Source organism: Portunus trituberculatus, chromosome 1 (assembly GCF_017591435.1).
Source record: "Portunus trituberculatus isolate SZX2019 chromosome 1, ASM1759143v1, whole genome shotgun sequence".
Taxonomy (NCBI): domain Eukaryota; kingdom Metazoa; phylum Arthropoda; class Malacostraca; order Decapoda; family Portunidae; genus Portunus; species Portunus trituberculatus.
In genome coordinates this window covers 6,132,748-6,151,121 of record NC_059255.1, presented here as the reverse complement: position 1 = coordinate 6,151,121, position 18,374 = coordinate 6,132,748, and the positions used below count along the sequence as shown (strand labels likewise).

Here is an 18,374-nt window from a genome sequence, read left to right as displayed (position 1 = left end):
CTTGTTTATAAATTCAAAAATACTCTTTATATTAGGATGCTCACTTGACCAGACATACCCAATGGCAAGACAAAAAATCTATAGACGCACTGACTACTAGAAATACCATAGGAACAGAAATAACGGAAGTAATGCTAGATAAGACAAGAGGGGTGGCTGGAAGAGTGAGAGCCATGCGATTCAACCCAAGCTCAACAAGATCAGACGCGTGTATACTCCGTCTCGTATTTTTCAGATTATTTGAGGTATATAAGGGTTCCGCGTCTGCACACTTCCAGCATAGCATCATGGACGTCCCTGCCACCATTCCCCAACCTGCAATTGGCGTGAAGGGACAAATACAGGTAGAAATTAAGTTTAATATGTGGTCATGTATTTGAATTTATATTGAACCCCCTCCCCCCGTCTCGTCTCCCTCGTCCTCCTCTTCTCCCTCTCACTCACTCTCTTTCTCACTCTCTTTTCTGCTCCTCCATTCTTTTTTCTTTCTTTTCATATATAATTTTCATATTAGGCTACAAATACTTATGGGAAGTCGATCAGTGCTTCTCTTGGTGTGTGCTGCACCAAGGGGACACACTCTGCCTCGCTATATCATGGAATGTCCTCTCATTGCTAAATTTAGGCCACAAGATCAACATGACTTGTATAGCCTCATTGACCATCTAGACTCAACCACTCTCAGGGATATACTCAGAATATCCTCAATTTGCTCCAACACTGTAGGATGTTTATGCAATAAGGTGTGTAATATCTGGATTTATTTATTGAAGTACTTGTATTCTTGTTATGTATACTGTCTAGTGTTTTATTTTTGATACTTTAACCCTAAGTCTTTGCCCAGGGGGAGGGTGGCAAGATCCATCCTCCTCCTTTGTTGTAATTATTTATTAATTCATCAATAAATGTATCAATCTCTCTCTCTCTCTCTCTCTCTCTCTCTCTCTCTCTCTCTCTCTCTCTCTCTCTCTCTGTTAATCGAGCTAGTATTAAGGCTGTTGTATTGTTGTATTACCAGAGAGAGAGAGAGAGAGATGGCTGGATTACGGTTAGGGGGGGAAGGTCGAATCTTTGAATGGTTAACTAACCTAAACAATGAGAAACCCCAAATATTTCGCTCAGGCATTTCCTTTCTATGTATTTCCTGTATGTTAACTTGTATTAGTGGGAAATGGCCTCTTGGGTTGCCTGTTGTGTGTGTGTACCGTGGGTTTATTCAGTTTGTTTTGGAACGTATTTTCATCACGGGTTTGGGTGTGATTAGACGATTTGATTGACATTAAGAAGGGTTTATGGAGGTCAGCAGATTAATGGCCCGAATCTTCACTATTTTGATACCAACATAAGTTTCTGAAGCTTTATAAAATCACTAGATAGTAACCACAATGAATATGGAAACACATCATGGTACTGAAGAGGTTAATGCGAGTTATTGGGGGTTTTCAATGATGTGTGTGTGTTTTGATGTTTTTATGTTTTTTGTTGGTTTATTGTAAGTTATTGATGTTTTCATTTCTCTCTCTCTCTCTCTCTCTCTCTCTCTCTCTTGATAAGATAGTCTATATTCGTGTCTCGATAAAATACAAAAATATGTTATTGAGAGAGAGAGAGTGAGAGTTGTTGTGCGTGCGTGTGTGTGTGTGTGCATTAACAAGATAAAGCATTGTAGCGAGTCATTGTCACATCTGTCACATCATCACCCACAGATAATGTTTGGGTTATCACGAGGCTGTTATGAGGAGTGTTAACTCGGTGGTGGTGGTGCAGGCAGTGGAAGGGAAGATGATGGAGCAGTACGTGTGTGTGTGAGGAGGAATTAAGCTATACAGAGTGGGAGAGGAGTGTTGAGTGAATAGCAGGGGGCGTGGTGCAAGGGGCAGGGTAGCAGGACTCGAGGAGACAAATAATTAATGGTGTATGTTGGTGATGGAGCAGGGGCGGTGTTGTGCCTGACAGTGATTGTGCGTGAGTGAGGGTGTTTGTGACTTGGTACGTGTTGCAATGCGTCGCGGCACGTCAATAGCGGCACGGCCCCGGGTGACGTGCAGCACGGCGAGACAGGACGAGAGCACGGCACCAGTCCTGTGGAGAAGACAGGCGGGCGGCGGTGACGAGGCAGAGGCGTGGCGGCGGCGGCCCAGCTGGCCGTGGCGGGGCGAGGGTGAGGGTGCGGGGCTGTGGTCACTGGTCACCACGTCACGCCTGGCGCCTCACCGGCCTCGTCTCGTGTTACCGTCACGTGGAGCCAATTGATCCCTGCACGAGCCAGGCCGGCTGCTGCTGCTGCTGGTAGACCCACCACACCTGGCGGCGGCGGCGGCATGGAGGAGTACGACGAGGACCTCTCCCAGAACACCTTCTTCGCCGCGCTCACCCGCGACCACCGACCACTGCTGGAGCAGGCCGCGGGGTGTGGCTGGCTGGTATGCGTGCCGCGGGCCCAGGCGGCGCCCGCTTCCCCCCTGGAGGACGCCGTGGTGAAGGCACACGTCCTGGTACCGAACGAGGACGACCCGGACACCAAGTTCAGTACGTTGGACGGCAAGGGCGCCTCCCTGCAGGGCGGCGTGCTGGTGGTTGAAGGGCAGCAGGACGCGCCCCGCCACGTCAGGGTGCTGTTTGACGAAACCTTCTACGAGGAGGAGCTGGGGCGCTACAAGGTGGTATGTGTGGAGGAGGCGCTACACGGGGCGGGGCGCGGGGCGGGGCCGGCGCCGCTCACCTCCCTCTCCTCTCTGCGGGACTGTGTGGAGCTGCTGTGGGCCGAGGCTGGGGGCTCGCGGGGCTTGGCCAGGCTTGACGCCCTCCTTGCAGGGTTCCAGGCCGCCCACCCATTGCTGGAGGGTGAGGAGGTGGCTGCAGTGCGTGAGGCGGTGGGTGAACTGTACTGTGAAGCCCTGCAAGTGGCAGTGGAGGAGGGTCAGGGACAGGGCGGAGCGGGGCTGGGGTTGTTGGGGCTGGCAGTGGAGAGTTACCTGCTGCATGGGCTGCACGGTAGGCTGGTGCGCTGTCTGGCCACTCACCGTGCCCCAGACGACGCTCGCTTCAACCACTCCCTCAAGGCCCTGTGTGACCTGCAGCCCAGCGACCTGGCCCTGCCCCCCGTGTTGGCCGGCAGTCTCACCCGAGCCACACTGGAACTGTCTGGCCTGGCAGACCACACCACTCCTCTAGGCAAGATTGGCTGCCTCAAGAGAGCTGTGGCCCAGCTTGGCCGGGAGGCTGGACCCATGACCTCAGACCAGTTGCTGCCAGCACTGGTGGTGGTGGTGGTGCGAACCGGCCTGCCCTCCTGGCCCGCCCAGCTGGCCTTCCTACGACTATTCCGCTTCTCTGCCACGCCAGTGGGTGGCGGCGAGCACGACTTCTACCTGACGTCCCTGGAGGCAGCCCTGCAGCACGTGGCTTCAGGGGCACTGCTGGGGGAGGCCTGCCCTGAGGCAGACAGTGTGCTGCATCCACCCTCCACTCCACCAGCGGCCATGGCCTCCAACCTTAGCGTGGAGCAGGACCCCTGCCTGCGGTACTTTGAGTGTGTGCGCCAGGGCTTGGTGGAGGAGGTGCAGGCCTTGCTGGATGGCCATGGCTGCCCACACAAGGGTGAGGAGGGCACTGCGGAGGAAGATAGCGATGTCAAGCTGTGCCACCCGCTGTGCCGCTGTGAGCGCTGCGAGGGTGTGCTGCGCCAGCCCCAGGAACACTCCTGGCCCTGCCTGGCGATGGAGGACTCCCTGGGCCGCACCGCCCTGCACCTGGCCTGCATGTTTGGCCGCCCAGCAGTGGTAGACCTGCTGGTGGGACGTGGGGCAGCCCTGGGGCCAAGGACCAGCGTGGGGCATCTCCCCTGCATCATGCTGCCCAGCGGGGCTACCAGAACGCCCTGCTGCTGCTGCTGCACGCCGGAGCAGACATCAATGCCACGGACAGGGAGCAGAACACAGCCCTGCACCTGGCAGCCCTGCACGGCCATTCAACCTGTGTCAAGGCGCTGCTCTTCTATGCAGAGTCTGTGGGCCGACACGTGGATGTGAACAGCCAAAACACGGCCCTGGACACCCCGCTGCACTTGGCCGCCCGGTGGGGCCACCTGGCCATCGTGGAGCTGCTGCTGGACCGCCTGGTGGCCCTGGGCCTGCCCCTGATCCTCACCAACCGCCGTCGCCTCACAGCCATTGAGTGCGCCCACAACCAGCTCATCGTGCGAGCCATCCTGGACGCCCGTGGCAAGGCCCCCTCCACCGACACCCTGGGCCGTGCCAGGGCCAGGCTGGCAGCTGCCATTGTGCCTCACAGCCCCAGTGCACACCTAGACGGCCCAGGCAGCCCCCAGGGGAGGGGCCGCCTGGAGGCCAGCCGGGCCAGTGGTGACAAGATGCTGAAGGCAGTGCGTGTTGGGGATGAGCGCCTCGCTTGTTTCTACCTAGGCATTGACTATGACACTGTGGACCCCACGGCTACCCCAAGCAAGGCCGCCCCCACCCCTGCCCTGTGCCACCCACTGTGCCAGTGTGCCCAGTGTGTGGTCAAGGCACCCCCCAGCCAGGGTGTGCAGGGCGCCCCCTACATGGCCCCCATCAATGCCTGCGACAGCCAGGGCCGCACTGCACTGCACGAGGCCGTGGCGGGTGGCCACCCCAGGCTGGCCAGGCTGCTGCTGCGGCACGGTGCGAACCCCAACGTGCAGACCCTGGACCAGGGCCTCACCCCGCTGCACCTGGCCGTGCGCAGCGGCCACACAGAGCTGCTGGCAGACCTGGCCCGGCACGGTGCCACGCTGGACCTGACAGACATCCTGGGCAACACGGCCCTGCACATGTGCTGCGCCAGCGGCCAGGCCGAGGCCGCTGGCCTGCTGCTGCGCCTGGGGGCCTCACAGGGCCTCTCCAATCTGGCCAGCCGCTCACCCATCCAGGAGGCAGAGGAGTACGGCCACTGGCGTGTGGTGGAGGTGCTGCTGGGCCGGGCCACATCACAGTAGTGGCTGCCCCCCACCACGCCCCACCACACCCTACACACCCACCCTGCATAGTGAGTCACCACCACCACCTGCATCATGCCATTCACTGTGTGTGTGTGTGTGTGTGTGTGTGTGTGTGTGTGTGTGTGTGTGTGTGTGTGTGTGTGTGTGTGTGTGTGTGTGTGTGTGTATTTACCTAATTGTTTACCTAATTGTAACATACGGGAAAAGAGCTATGCTCGTGTTGTCCCGTCTCCATATCTATTAATGTCCAGCTTTTTCTTAAAATCATGAATATTCCTTGCGTTGACCACTTCCACGTCTAAACTATTCCATGCTTCCACCCTTCTATGAGGGAAGCTATATTTTTCACATCTCTCCTATAAGTGGCCATTTTAGTTTTTCCCATGCCCTCTCGACATTCTTTCATTCCACATACACAGATCTTCCCTATCCATTTTTTCCATGCCAATCATCACTCTGTATATTGCTATCAGGTCTCCCTTTCTCTTCTGTTTTCCAGGGTCGGAAGTTGCATTCTTTTCAGCCTGTCTTCATAAGTCAAATCTCTTAAGTCAGGCACCATTTTTGTTGCAGCCCTCTGTACTTTCTCTAGTTTCCTTATGTGTTTCTTTAAGTTCGGAGCCCACTGTATTGTTGCATATTCAAGCCTCGGTCTTATCATTGCAGTAATTATTTTCTTCATCATTTCTTCATCTAAATATCTGACGCCACTCTTATGTTCCTCAATAAGTTCAATACTTCTCCAATTATTTTGTGTGTGTGTGTGTGTGTGTGTGTGCACTAAGGTGGGATGTGTTGCAGGTGATCTTTGGGCCAATGTTCTCTGGGAAGACAACAGAGCTGATGCGGCGGCTGCGGCGCTACCAGCTGGCTAAACACCGATGCCTCGTGGTCAAGTACGCCAACGACCTCAGGTGAGACACACACACACACACACACACACACACACATTAGGTTAGATTGAATGCTACACCACTACCACCACCACCACCACCACCAGGTACGACAACAGTGCCCTGGCCACACACGACAAGCAGGTGTTGCCGGCTGTGTCCGCCACCCGACTGCAGGAGCTGGAGGAGGCGGCCAACAGCTATTCTATCATTGGCATTGATGAGGGACAATTTGTAAGTAGTAGTAGTAGTAGTAGTTGTAGTTATTGTATTAGTTGTTGCAGTAGTAGTAGTTGTAGTTGCTGTAGTAGTGGTAGTAGTAGTAGTAAGGTGTGTGTGTGTGTTTCTCAAGACATTACAAGCCTTTACTTCTTTCCTACAGTCCTTCCTTCCTTCCTTCACAAAAACATCTTCCTTTTCTCAAGTAGTAGTAGTAGTAGGAGTAGTGGTTGTAGTAGTAGTAGTAGTAGTAGTAGTAGTAGTAGTAGTAGTAGTAGTCTATGATTATTTTTATTGTTGGTATGAAAAGTTACAGAATAGCCTTAAAAATATTACTATACATTGCAATATTTTATTTATTTATTTATTTATTTTTTTTTTATTTATGTTTGGTTTGTTTATTTCCTCCTCCTCCTCCTCCTCCTCCTCCTCCTCTTATATTATCCTTCTCACTCCTCCTCTTCCTCTTTTTCATCTTCCTCCTTCTCTTCCTTTCTTAACAATGCTTTAATGCCTACAACTCTTCCTCTCCTATCCTTCCCTTCCTCTTATCTCCTCCTCTTCTTCCTCTTTCTATCTCATTCTCTTCCTCTTCCTCATTTTTATCTCCTCTTCCTCCTCCTCCTTTTTCTCCTAATATCCTTTTTTTTCCTCCTCCTCCTCCTCCTCCTCCTCCTCCTCCTCCTCCTCCTCCTCCTCCTCCTCCTCCTCCTCCTCCTCCTCCTCCTCCTCCTCCTCCTCCTCCTCCTCCTCCTCCTCCTCCCCCCCCCCAACAGTTCCCAGACACAGTACAATTTGCCGAAAAAATGGCCAATCGAGGGAAGACAGTGATAGTGGCAGCGCTGGACGGCACCTTCCAGCGTCAGGGCTTCGGCAACATCCTACAATTGGTTCCCCTGGCAGAGAGTGTGGTGAAGCTCAGTGCTGTGTGCATGGTGTGTTTCCAGGAGGGTCACTATACCAAGAGGACCTCCACGGAAACTGCGGTGAGTGTGGTGTGTGTGTGGAGGTGTGTGGTGTGTTTCTGGGGTGTTTTTGGTGTGTGTTTATGGTGTTTTGGGGGTATGGTGGTATGTTTGGGTGTTTTGTGGTGTATTTGGGTGTTTTTGTGGTGTTTTTGGGGGTGTATTTGGTGTGTTAAGGTGTTTTTGGTAGTGTTGGGGTGTGTTTGGATGCTTTGTGGTGGTTGTGGTGGTGTGTGGTGTATATGGGTAATTTTTGTGGTGTGTGGTGGATAAATTGCTCTCTCTCTCTCTCTCTCTCTCTCTCTCTCTCTCTCTCTCTCTCTCTCTCTCTCTCTCTCTCTCTCTCTCTCTCTCTCTCTCTCTCTCTCTCTGATCTTACTCTTTGATATTACTCTTTGCTCTCTCTTTCTAACCTAACCTAATCTAACTTAACCTTACCTAACTTAATCTAACCTTACCTTACTTAACCTTATCTAACCTAACCTAACTAAAATAACATAACTTAACCTAACCTGACCTGACCTAATGAATCCCTACCAGCTGGAGGTGATAGGGGGCAGTGACAAATATATCGCCACCTGTCGCACCTGTTACTTCCACACGTCACCCCTGCCGTCACCTGAAAAGAGACCACTCCTGTCACCCCACCAGCAGCTGCCTCTCAAGACTATACAGGTAAACACACACACACACACACACACACACACAAGAAATTGATAAGTACTAAAATAAGACCTAGATTGGAATATGCAGGAGTTGTGTGGACTCCCCATAAAAAGAAACACATAAGGAAATTGGAGAGACTACAAAAAATGGCTACAAGAGTGGTTTCCGAATTTGAAGGAGAGACTAAAGGCTATGGATCTACCAACCCTGGAACAGAGAAGAGAGAGAGAGAGGATCTGATACAAGTTTATAAATTGATTAACGGAATGGATCAAGTGGATAATGAGAAACTGATCCAGAGGGAAGAATATGACATTAGAAGCACAAGATCGCATAGTAAGAAGCTGAGGAAGGGAAGATGTCTGAGAGATGTTAAAAAATACAGATTCCCGCAAAGATGTGTTGAGACTTGGAACAGTTTGAGTGAGGAAGTGGTGTCAGCAATGAGTGTGCAGAGCTTGAAAGAAACATTGGATAAGTGTAGATATGGAGACGGGGCCACACCAGCGTAAAGCCCAGGCCATGGAAAACTACAACTAGGTAAACACACACACACACACACACACACACACACACACACACAAGTAATACATAACAAGTGTGGCTGACCTCTGTGTTTATTTATTTATTTATTTATTTATTTGATTTTTTTTATATAGTTTTTTTTTTTTTTCTAATTGTTTTATTTATTTGATTTATTTATTTATTTTTTCTTCCTAAAATTAATAAGGTTTTTCTGTTATATGTAAGATTGATAGAAAGATTGACATGTATTTCTATTATTACTATTATCATTATTAACTCTCTCTCTCTCTCTCTCTCTCTCTCTCTCTCTCTCTCTCTCTCTCTCTCTCTCTCTCTCTCTCTCTCTCTCTCTCTCTCTCTCTCCAACAGGAAAAAGAGATCGAGAGTGTAGCAAGAAAATGTTTAGCGGACAAGGAAAACTGCCAGAACATGGGGGTGTCACACTGAAAACACCCTAGCACACCCTGACACACCCTGGTACACCCTGCCACACCACTAGCAGCCCTCACCCTGCCCCTCTCTCTGCCCTGCACCTTATATTGCTGTAGGTCTGCCTCACTCACCCTAGCTGTTGGATTTATTCACCCTAACGCACACTAACATACCCTACCTCCCTTGTTTTTGTCTGTCACCCTAGCTTTTATATATATTCACCCGTATTCACTCTAAAGATTGCCTGTTTTCACCCTAATTCACTCTATCACCCTCTTGTTTTGTCTGTCACCCTAGTTATTGCCTATTTCACCCTACCACATCCTATCACCCTTGTTTTTTTTTTTATCTCACCCTAGCTATTACTTGTATTCACCCTAATTCACTCTTTCACCCTATGTTTTGTCTGTCATCCTAGCCATTACCCATATTCACCCTATCTGGCCTTGTTTTTATATCAGTCACCCTAGCTATTACTTACATTTACCCTAATTCACTCTATCATCCTAGTTATTACCTATTGTCACCCTAACATACTCTATCACCCTATATTTTATCTCAGTCACCCTAGCTATTACTTATATTCACCCTAATATTATCTATCAGGGTTTGTTTTTATCCCAGTCACCCTACCTTGACCTATTTCCACCCTATTGTACCCTATGATATTTTGTCTCCCTAGCTATTTGATATATTCACCCTAATGCAGCCTAACACACCCTATCACACTTTCTTTTTGTCTCTGTCACCCTAGCTATGACCTATCTTCACCCTATTGTACCCTTACATACCCTGTCACCCTTTTTTTTTATCTATCACCCTAGCTATTTGATATATTCACCCTAATGCAGCTTAACACACCCTATCACACTTTCTTTTTGTCTCTGTCACCCTAGCTATGACCTATCTTCACCCTATTGTACCCTTACATACCCTGTCACCCTTTTTTTTATCTATCACCCTAGCTATTTGATATATTCACCCTAATGCAGCTTAACACACCCTATCACACTTTCTTTTTGTCTCTGTCACCCTAGCTATGATCTATCTTCACCCTATTATACCCTTACATACCCTGTCACCCTTTTTTTTTATCTATCACCCTAGCTATTTGATATATTCACCCTAATGCAGCTTAACACACTCTATTAGCCTTTGTTTTTCACGCACCCTAGCTATTACTTCTCTCCACCCTAGTGCATCCATTTCACCCTAGGAGCTTGTTTTCACCCTAGTTAGGTCAGATTTCATCCTAAGGCACCCTAGCTGGTTCAGATGGCATTTTGTTGTTGTTATTATTATTATTATTATTATTATTATTATTATTATTATTATTTTGTGTTGTGTGTTTTTCAGTTTCTCTCTCTCTCTCTCTCTCTCTCTCTCTCTCTCTCTCTCTCTCTCTCTCTCTCTCTCTCTCTCTCTCTCTCTCTCTCTCTCTCTTCATTATTATTATTTTTATTGCTTGTTTATTTGTTTATTTTATTTATTTATTTATTTTTTATATATTCCTTCAGAACTTGCTAATATACCTGGTTATGCATTCCTGTGTATGTGTGTGTGTGTGTGTGTGTATGTCGTGCTGGTAATTGTCTTGTATTGCGTCAACACACTAAGCGCTCGAGGATAATCAAACTCTCGGCCTTTGTTTCCTTGTGTCACTGCAACTAACCTAACCTAACCTAACCTAACCTAACCCAACCCCAGACTAACCTAACCTAACTTAACCCTAATCTAACCTAACCTAACTCAACTCAACCCAATCCAACCTAGCCTAGCCTAACTTAACCTAACTCAACCCAGCCCAGCCCAGCCCTGCCCTGCCCAGCCCAGCCCAGCCCAGCCCAGCCCAACCTAACCTAACCTAACCTAATTATGAAGATACATTCCTTATTGTAGAAACATCAATTCATTTTGTATTTTCTTTTCTCTTTTCTTGAAGTTTTCTGTTTATTTATTTATTTTTTTCCATTTACTTGTCTCAATGTTGTGTTATCTTAATGTCTTGCAAGTTTTTCTTTTTTTAAATCTGCAAATGAATCAAATATTTTAAGCTCCATTTCTGTCTGTTCATGTATTTGTCTCAATGTATTATTATTATTTAGTTATTTATTTGTTTTTTTAATTGAGTGTTGCAAGTTTTTCTTTCCTAAAATCTACGTCTTCATGTATTTGTCTCAATGTAATGTTTTTCTTAATGGAGCATTGCAAATTTCTCTTAAAATCAACAAATGAATGAAATATTTTAAGTTTGGTTTCTGCGTGGAGTTCGGGTGTCATGTCTACAACAATAACAATACTAATAACAAAACTATATCAAAATACAGTTAGTTTAGTGCTTGATATGACTATTTCACTCGTAATGTGCTTCCTCTCCCTCACCTGTGATTTAAGACAGGTGTTCTTTAAATACCTTCATAAAACACTAAATATACCCCACAATCTTCAATATTCCAAGTGCTCTATATTGTAACGCACAAAAATACAAAATATAAATCAAAATATTCCATACACACACACTCACATTTACAATAATAGTAATTTTTTTTATTTTCTGGTTTTTGATGTGTGATAAAGCAAAGGTAATGGAAATCAAAGTGATGTTTTAAGCTGTGTGTGTGTGTGTGTGTGTGTGTGTGTGTGTGTGTGTGTGTGTGTGTGTGTGTGTGTATAGAATAATTTGTAAACTTGTCAAATGTAAACTCTTATGACTGATAGGGAACTCTGGCTTGTATTGTGTGTGTGACTGACTGACTGACTGACTGACTGACTGATTGATTGATTGATTGATTGATTGATTGATTGATTGATTGATTGACTGACTGGCTGACCGACTGACTAGATGACTCGCTAACTAATTGATTGACTGACTAACTGACTGACTGAATGACTTGCTGACTGATTGACTGGCTGACGGATTAGATAAATGACTTTAGCTGGCTGACTGACTGACTGATAGCATGAAGAAATAGATTAATGACTGTCTGACTGACTGACTGACTAAATGAATGAATGACTATAACTAGCTGGCTGACTGACTGACTAGGAATAAAATGACGTGACTGACTGACTGACTGACTGACTGACTGACCAAACACACACACACACACAAGCAAGCAAGCAATAACATAATAATTTGTTGTATTAAATTCTCGCTAATGGCGTAGTGTAAATAGATAAATATATACTAGTAATAGACAATTTCTGCCTTTATAATAAGCAATAATATTTTAATCCACTGTACTGTATATTTTTTTATAGATATTGCTGATGCTTGACTCAAAATACACGAATAAACGAGAAAAATTCAGGTTTATTCATTATTTAGGCTCGTTATCCCTTTAAAGTCAATATTTTTGGGGTGGGTTAGGAAAAAAATGGATTTATTTATATTGATGGAGGGAAAATGTGGAGGAATAAGGAAAATGTGGAGGAATTTATAGTTTTGGAGGAAAAAATTGGAGTATTATTTATTTATTTCATTTATTTATTTATTATTTATTTCATTTATTTATCTATTTATTTATTTTATTATTTGTATTTATTTATTTTTTTTTTTTTTTTGAGAGAGAGAGAGAGAGAAGTGGGGATTGCAAGGTCATAGTAGCACCTGTGGAGGCTGACTCGAGTACCTAATTAGTTTACCTTGTTCGGCCAGGTAAGGACACACAGAGAGAGAGAGAGAGAGTCGTTATTGTTTATATTGATATTTGAATGAGTGGTTTTTTATACATCTATTATTATTATTATTATTATTATTATTGTTGTTATTATTATCATTATTTTTATTTTTTTATCATTATTATTATTAGTAGTAGTAGTTGTAGTAGTAGTATTGTTGTTGTTATTATCATTATTATTATTATTATTATCATTACTATTATTACTATTATTATTATTATTATTGCTGTTATTACTACTACACTACTACTATCTATATTTAACCACAACAATAATATAAACAGAACAAACAACAATAACATGAACAAGATCAAGAGAAGCAGAATAATTTACATTTATTTAACATGTCTATATCAGGTTTCACTATCTTCCGTCTTATCTTATCTAAACGACGATGCAGTGACGTCATGATTATCGTACACTGTTCACCTTATCTGTCAGCCAAGCAGCTACTATTATTTATATTATATTAACATTCATTTCTTCTCTAATTTAATTTTATTTATCTATTTTTTTCAGTTCTCTTCTATATTTATTTATTTAACTGTCTGTGTCTGTATTTCCATCTTCCTGTGATTTAAGGAAGGTTTCAACACAATTATCTTTAAAATCTTCGAGTATTCCTATTTCTTTTATGACCGGCGCCTTAGTTGACCTTTATTTCATCTTATTTTATGTTTTATTTATTTAATTCTCTGTCTGTTTCTGTATTTCCATCTTCCTGTGATTTAAGGAAGGTTTCAACACAATTATCTTTAAAATCTTCGAGTATTCCTATTTCTTTTATGACCGGCGCCTTAGTGGACCTTTATTTCATCTTATTTTATTTCTGTAACTCTTTGTCTGTTTCTGTATTTCCATTATCCTTAAAAAAGGGTTATTCCTGATATTTCTTAAGGGACTGGCGCCTCAGTGGACATTTTATTTATTTTCATTTATTTTTAATTGTTTCGTTAGCCAGTACGTGTCCCTTCTACAGAAAAAAAAGAAGATACAGTTTTGGTATCAATTCAACAAGAGCAACGCCTTGTAATAAATAAAAATAAAATAATAATAAATAGAAATAGAAACACTAAGCTGTCATTTAATCCAACAAGCATATTCAGTAGAACTTTTTTTTTATTATTTTTGTTATTTTGTCTTTCTTCATTTGTTTCGTTATCCAGTACGTGTCCATCTTTTATGTATGTAAAAATAAATGAATATACTGTTTCTTTATAAGTCAGCCTATACATATTGAACAAAAGCAATGTCTTTCGTCTTATAAGGTAAAATAAAGATAAGAACGCTTTAAAATTTGTCATCCATTGTCACACATACTCGGTGAATCTATATTTAGTTTGATTTAGTTCTTATTTTTCTTTATTGCTTTAATTGTTAACCGGTGTCCCCCTTACATTAAAAGAAAAAGAAGGTAGGCCTACTAAATAAATGAAAATAAATGAATAAAATAAATAAATAGATAAGATAGAATAAATAGATAAATATAAATAAGAAATAAAATAATGAACACTTAAGCTGTCATTCTTTATTTCAACACACAAACTCAATGGACATTTTTATTTCGTTTGATTTATATATTCATTTATTTTTTTATATTGTTTCGTTAACCGGTGCGTGTCCCTCATATACATAAAATAAATAGAAGATATAAATTTTCGCTATTATTTCAGTCAATACATATTTAACAAGAGTAAAGTAAAAATAAGAATACCCACAAGCTGTCATTTTTAACCTACACAAACGTACTCGGTAGACATTTTTCTTTCTCATTTGGTTTTTTAATTGTTTCCTTAACCTGTACGCGTCCTCCATACATGAAAAAAAGAAGATATAGTGTCATTAAAGGTCAATTAATATATATCCAACAAAAGCAACGCCTTATAAGCCAAAAAACAAAAAAAAGATACAAGCTGTCATTTTCAACTTCGCCCAATTTTTTTTTATTTATTTATTTTTTATTGTTTCGTTAGCCGGTACGTGTCATACATGAAAAAAAAGAAGATATAGTGTCATTATAAGTCATTGTATACATATCCAACAAAATTAACGCATTATAAATCAAAATAAAAATAAAAAAAACAAGCTGTCATTTTCATCTCCGCCCAATTTAATTTCTTTTATTTATTTATTTTATCGTTAATCTGTACGTGTCCTTTGCTACATAAAAAGGAAGCTATAGTGTCATTATAAGTCAATTGATACATGTCCAACAAAAACAACGCCTTATAAGTCAAAATAAAACAAAAAACACACAAGCTGTCATTTTCAACTCCGCCCAATTTAATTTCTTTTAATTTCTTTTTTAATTATTTCGTTAACCTGTACGTGTCCTTTGCTACATTAAAACAAAGATACAGTTTCATTATAATTCTTTCTATACATACAAAACAAAAACAACGCCTTATAACCCCAAAATACAAATAAAAACACTTAAGCTGTCATTCTTAGCTCTGTCTAGACACACACACACACACACGCACACACACCATTGACAAATATGCCGGTATAACCATTTACTTTAGGCATACATAAAGAGGAGGTGTAGAGGGTGTAGAGGGGGTGGCGGGGGGTGGTGTGAGGTGGTGTGGTGGTGTGTGGTGGTGTCATCACAGCCTTCATTCATACCCACCCGCTGTACTATATAACAAGGCCACCACAACCTTACCATATAAACCCCCGTCATTTACCCGTCCCCACGCCTTTATTAACCCTTCACAATGCACCAAAAAGGCTTAAATAGTAGTGAATTAATGCCTTTTTCATCCACTGGGGTCAAAAGAGGTCAGAATGAAGGATAAATGGCAAAAAACAAGGTGGAAGTCACAGCCAGATCGGAACACGGGCAGACTGAGGTAGTGTTCAAAATGGCTGCCGCTCGATAGCCGCTCCTCACCACATAGCTACACCATTTTGCCGTTTTTCACCGGATATCTGAGTATGGCGTGTCGTGTAGCGTGCGTAGCGTGTACCTGTGTGTCGTATCACCCGGTAAGATGAACCAGGAGGCCGAAATAAAGAGGGGCGCGGCGTAAAACACAAAAGAAAAGCCACTACCCACTTGGCAGGATAAGAACTAGGATATCTACATTTTCCCCGCTATTTCTCCCCCTCGACGTCCAAGATGTGGAATATGATGTGTGATGTGATGCCCACCATAGCGGAGGACGGCATCACCCCCAGGGGCTCGCAGTTCAGCGGGGATGACGCCAATTTCGAGCAACTAATGGTGTCAATGCTGGACGAGAGAGACAAACTGCTGGACACGGTGAGAGAGACCCAGGAGAGACTCAGCGAACTGGAGACCAAGTACCAGGAGCTCGAGAAGGAGAGAGACAGCTTGCAGAGACAGCTTGATGCCAATTTGCCGCAGGTGAGAGTCTGGGAGAGTGTGGGAGTGACTGGGAGAGGTGGTGGTGCGTTAGGTTAGGTTAGAGAGAGAGAGGGAGTGGGAGATAGTTTGTAGAGACAGCTCGATGCCAATTTGCCGCAGGTGAGAGTCTGGGAGAGTGTGGGAGTGACTGGGAGAGGTGGTGGTGCGTTAGGTTAGGTTAGAGAGAGAGAGGGAGTGGGAGATACTTTGTAGAGACAGCTCGATGCCAATTTGCCGCAGGTGAGAGTCTGGGAGAGGGAGAGGGAGAGTGTGGGAGTGACTGGGAGAGGTGGTGGTACGTTAGGTTAGACAGAGAGAGAGAGAGAGAGAGAGAGAGAAAGTGAGTGTTATCTTTGGATCATTACAAGGTCAAGTGAGAGCCTGGGAGAGTGTGGGAGTGACTGGGAGAGTTGGTATTACGTTAGGTTAGGTTACGTTAGTGAGAGTGAGAGAGAGGAAGTGAGTGTTAATTTTGGGTCGTTACAAGGTGAAGTGAGAGGGTGGGAGAGCCTGGGAGAGTGTGGGAGTGACTGGGAGATTTGGTGTTATGTTAGGTTAGGTTACGTTAGTGAGAGAGCGAGAGAGAGAGAGAGATTAGGTTAGGTTAGATTAGGTTAGTGAGAGGACCTTGGCTCGCTTGGATTAAATTTGGACCAGTGTTGTGGCTGATTCGTACCAATGTTATGGCTAATTCGGACCAGTGTTGTGGCCGATTTGGACCAGTGTTGTGGCTAATTTGGACCAATGTTATGGCTAATTCGGACCAGTGTTGTGGCTAATTCGGACCAGTGTTGTGGCTGATTTGGACCTTTTTTCACAGTTTTGCAGTAGTATATGATAGATAACGTGTAATCTGTCAGTTTTAAGTTGTCAGACCTTCATATCTTTAATTACTGGCCATTCTTTGTTTCCTGAGAAGTGATGATTGATTGAAAAACTTCCCTTCTGTTGTACGTAATGTCTGGTCAAAGATTTAACGACCATGAAGCAGTTTTTAACCCCTTCAGTACTGGGACACATTTTTACCTTGAGATTTGTGTACCATTAGACGATTTTATTGACATTAGGAAGGGTCTATGGAAGGCAGAAGATTAATGGCCACAGTCTTCACTATTTTAACCCCTTCAGTACTGGGACACATTTTTACCTTGAGATTTGTGTACCATTAGACCATTTTATTGACATTAGGAAGGTTCTATGGAGGGCAGAATATTTTAACCCCTTCAGTACTGGGACACATTTTTACCTTGAGATTTGTGTACCATTAGACCATTTTATTGACATTAGGAAGGGTCTATGGAGGTCAGAATATTAATGGCCACAGTCCTCACTATTTTAATCCCCCACATGAGTTTCTGAAGCTGTAGAAAGGGATCAGATTGTAAGCAGAATGAATATGAAAATCGTCATTACTCAAGGGGTTAAAAGACACATGGGGTAACCAAAATTCAGGGACACATGTTTTGACACTCCCTAGTTGTATATTTGACGTGGGATGTTTGAAGTTGTTTTAGGAAATGTTTGTTTTAATTGTATTTCTTTGTTTAGAATGATATATTGATTGTTTTTAGCATCTTTGAAGTTGTCGTTTGCTATTCATACCTTCCTCTTCTCACTCTGGAACTCCCTGCCTGCTTCTGTATTTCCAGCTCCTGTATTTCCATCTTCCTCTGGTAAACTCTGGAACTCCCTGCCTGCTTCTGTATTTCCATCTTCCCTATTTCCATCTCTATTTCCATCTTCCTGTGGCACATTCTGGAACTTTGCCTGCTTCAGTATTTCCATTTTCCTATTTCCATCTCCTGTATTTCCATCTTCTGTATTTCTATCTGTATTTCCATGTTCTCTGTTTCCATCTCCTGTATTTCCATGTTCCTGTGGCACACTCTGGAACTCCCTGCCTGCTTCTGTGTTTCCATCTTCCTACGACTTGACTTCCTTTAAGAGGGAGGCGTCAACACATTTGTCCCTCACTTTTGGACAACTCTTAATGGCTCTAAGGGAACTAACTGCCAATCCACTGGGCCTTTTTTTTCTCCATTTTTTGTTGCTCTTGGTCAGTCTCCCTCGCATAAAAAAAAAAAATAGATAAATAGATAAATAAATAAATAAATAAATAATAAATGTTATCGTTGTAATATTTTAGGTAATATATTGTAATTATTTTTAGTGACAATTTCAAACAATTATTTTGGTGTTACTTTACATTTTTTTTTATTTATTTTTATCCTTTTTATTTTATGCAGGAGAGAAAACTGGCTAAGGGCAAAACAATAATAAAAAAAAAGGCATACTGAGTAGCCAGTTCCCTGAAAGGTCACAAGAGTTATCCAGAAGTGAAGGATTTGGTTACGACTTTCATTAAATGCACTGCCTGTTTGCACTACTGGTTCATTGTCTCTTCCATTTTTAATAAGGTCCGAATAAGCCAGTAAAAGGTCCGAATAAGCCAGTATAAGGTCCAAATCAGCCAGTAAAGGTCCGAATAAGCCAGTATAAGGTCCAAATCAGCCAGTAAAGGTCCGACTAAGCCAGTAAAGGTCCGAATAAGCCAGAAAAGGCATGAATAAACCAGTAAAAGGTCTGATTAAGCCAGTATAAGGTCTGAATAAACCAGTAAAGGCATGAATAAGCTAGTA

At 43.5% G+C, this 18,374-nt stretch overlaps 3 protein-coding genes and 2 long non-coding RNA genes across 5 annotated transcripts in view; 3 read left to right on the top strand and 2 right to left on the bottom strand.

Annotated features, from left to right (window-relative positions):
• Window positions 1-1,622: 1,622 nt before the first annotated feature.
• On the top strand, window positions 1,623-7,005 carry LOC123520295 (ankyrin repeat domain-containing protein 27-like). The gene is given in 4 exon segments (XM_045282515.1): window positions 1,623-3,813; window positions 3,816-5,028; window positions 5,783-5,895; window positions 6,870-7,005. Coding segments are annotated over 2 exon segments (2,655 nt in total). The 5' UTR covers window positions 1,623-2,321; the 3' UTR covers window positions 4,979-5,028; window positions 5,783-5,895; window positions 6,870-7,005.
• On the top strand, window positions 5,798-8,797 carry LOC123502168 (thymidine kinase, cytosolic-like). Its single transcript, XM_045251433.1, has 5 exons — window positions 5,798-5,895; window positions 5,982-6,108; window positions 6,954-7,079; window positions 7,599-7,733; window positions 8,708-8,797. Exons 1-5 carry the CDS (start codon window positions 5,798-5,800, stop codon window positions 8,795-8,797), a joined length of 576 nt encoding a protein of 191 aa, XP_045107368.1.
• Window positions 8,798-10,075: 1,278 nt separating this feature from the next.
• On the bottom strand, window positions 10,076-10,434 carry LOC123520436. Its single transcript, XR_006679255.1, has 2 exons — window positions 10,405-10,434; window positions 10,076-10,373 (listed from the first exon to the last, which is right to left on the bottom strand). It is a non-coding gene; the product is annotated as an uncharacterized LOC123520436 (long non-coding RNA).
• Window positions 10,435-11,294: 860 nt separating this feature from the next.
• On the bottom strand, window positions 11,295-11,652 carry LOC123520360. Its single transcript, XR_006679250.1, has 2 exons — window positions 11,501-11,652; window positions 11,295-11,451 (listed from the first exon to the last, which is right to left on the bottom strand). It is a non-coding gene; the product is annotated as an uncharacterized LOC123520360 (long non-coding RNA).
• Window positions 11,653-15,006: 3,354 nt separating this feature from the next.
• Window positions 15,007-18,374, top strand: part of LOC123520236 (liprin-alpha-1-like) — a 68,947-nt gene continuing 65,579 nt past the window's right edge. Inside the window, 1 exon segment of the mRNA XM_045282384.1 lies at window positions 15,007-15,735. Coding sequence (XP_045138319.1) covers window positions 15,487-15,735 — 249 coding nt within the window. The 5' untranslated portion in view covers window positions 15,007-15,486.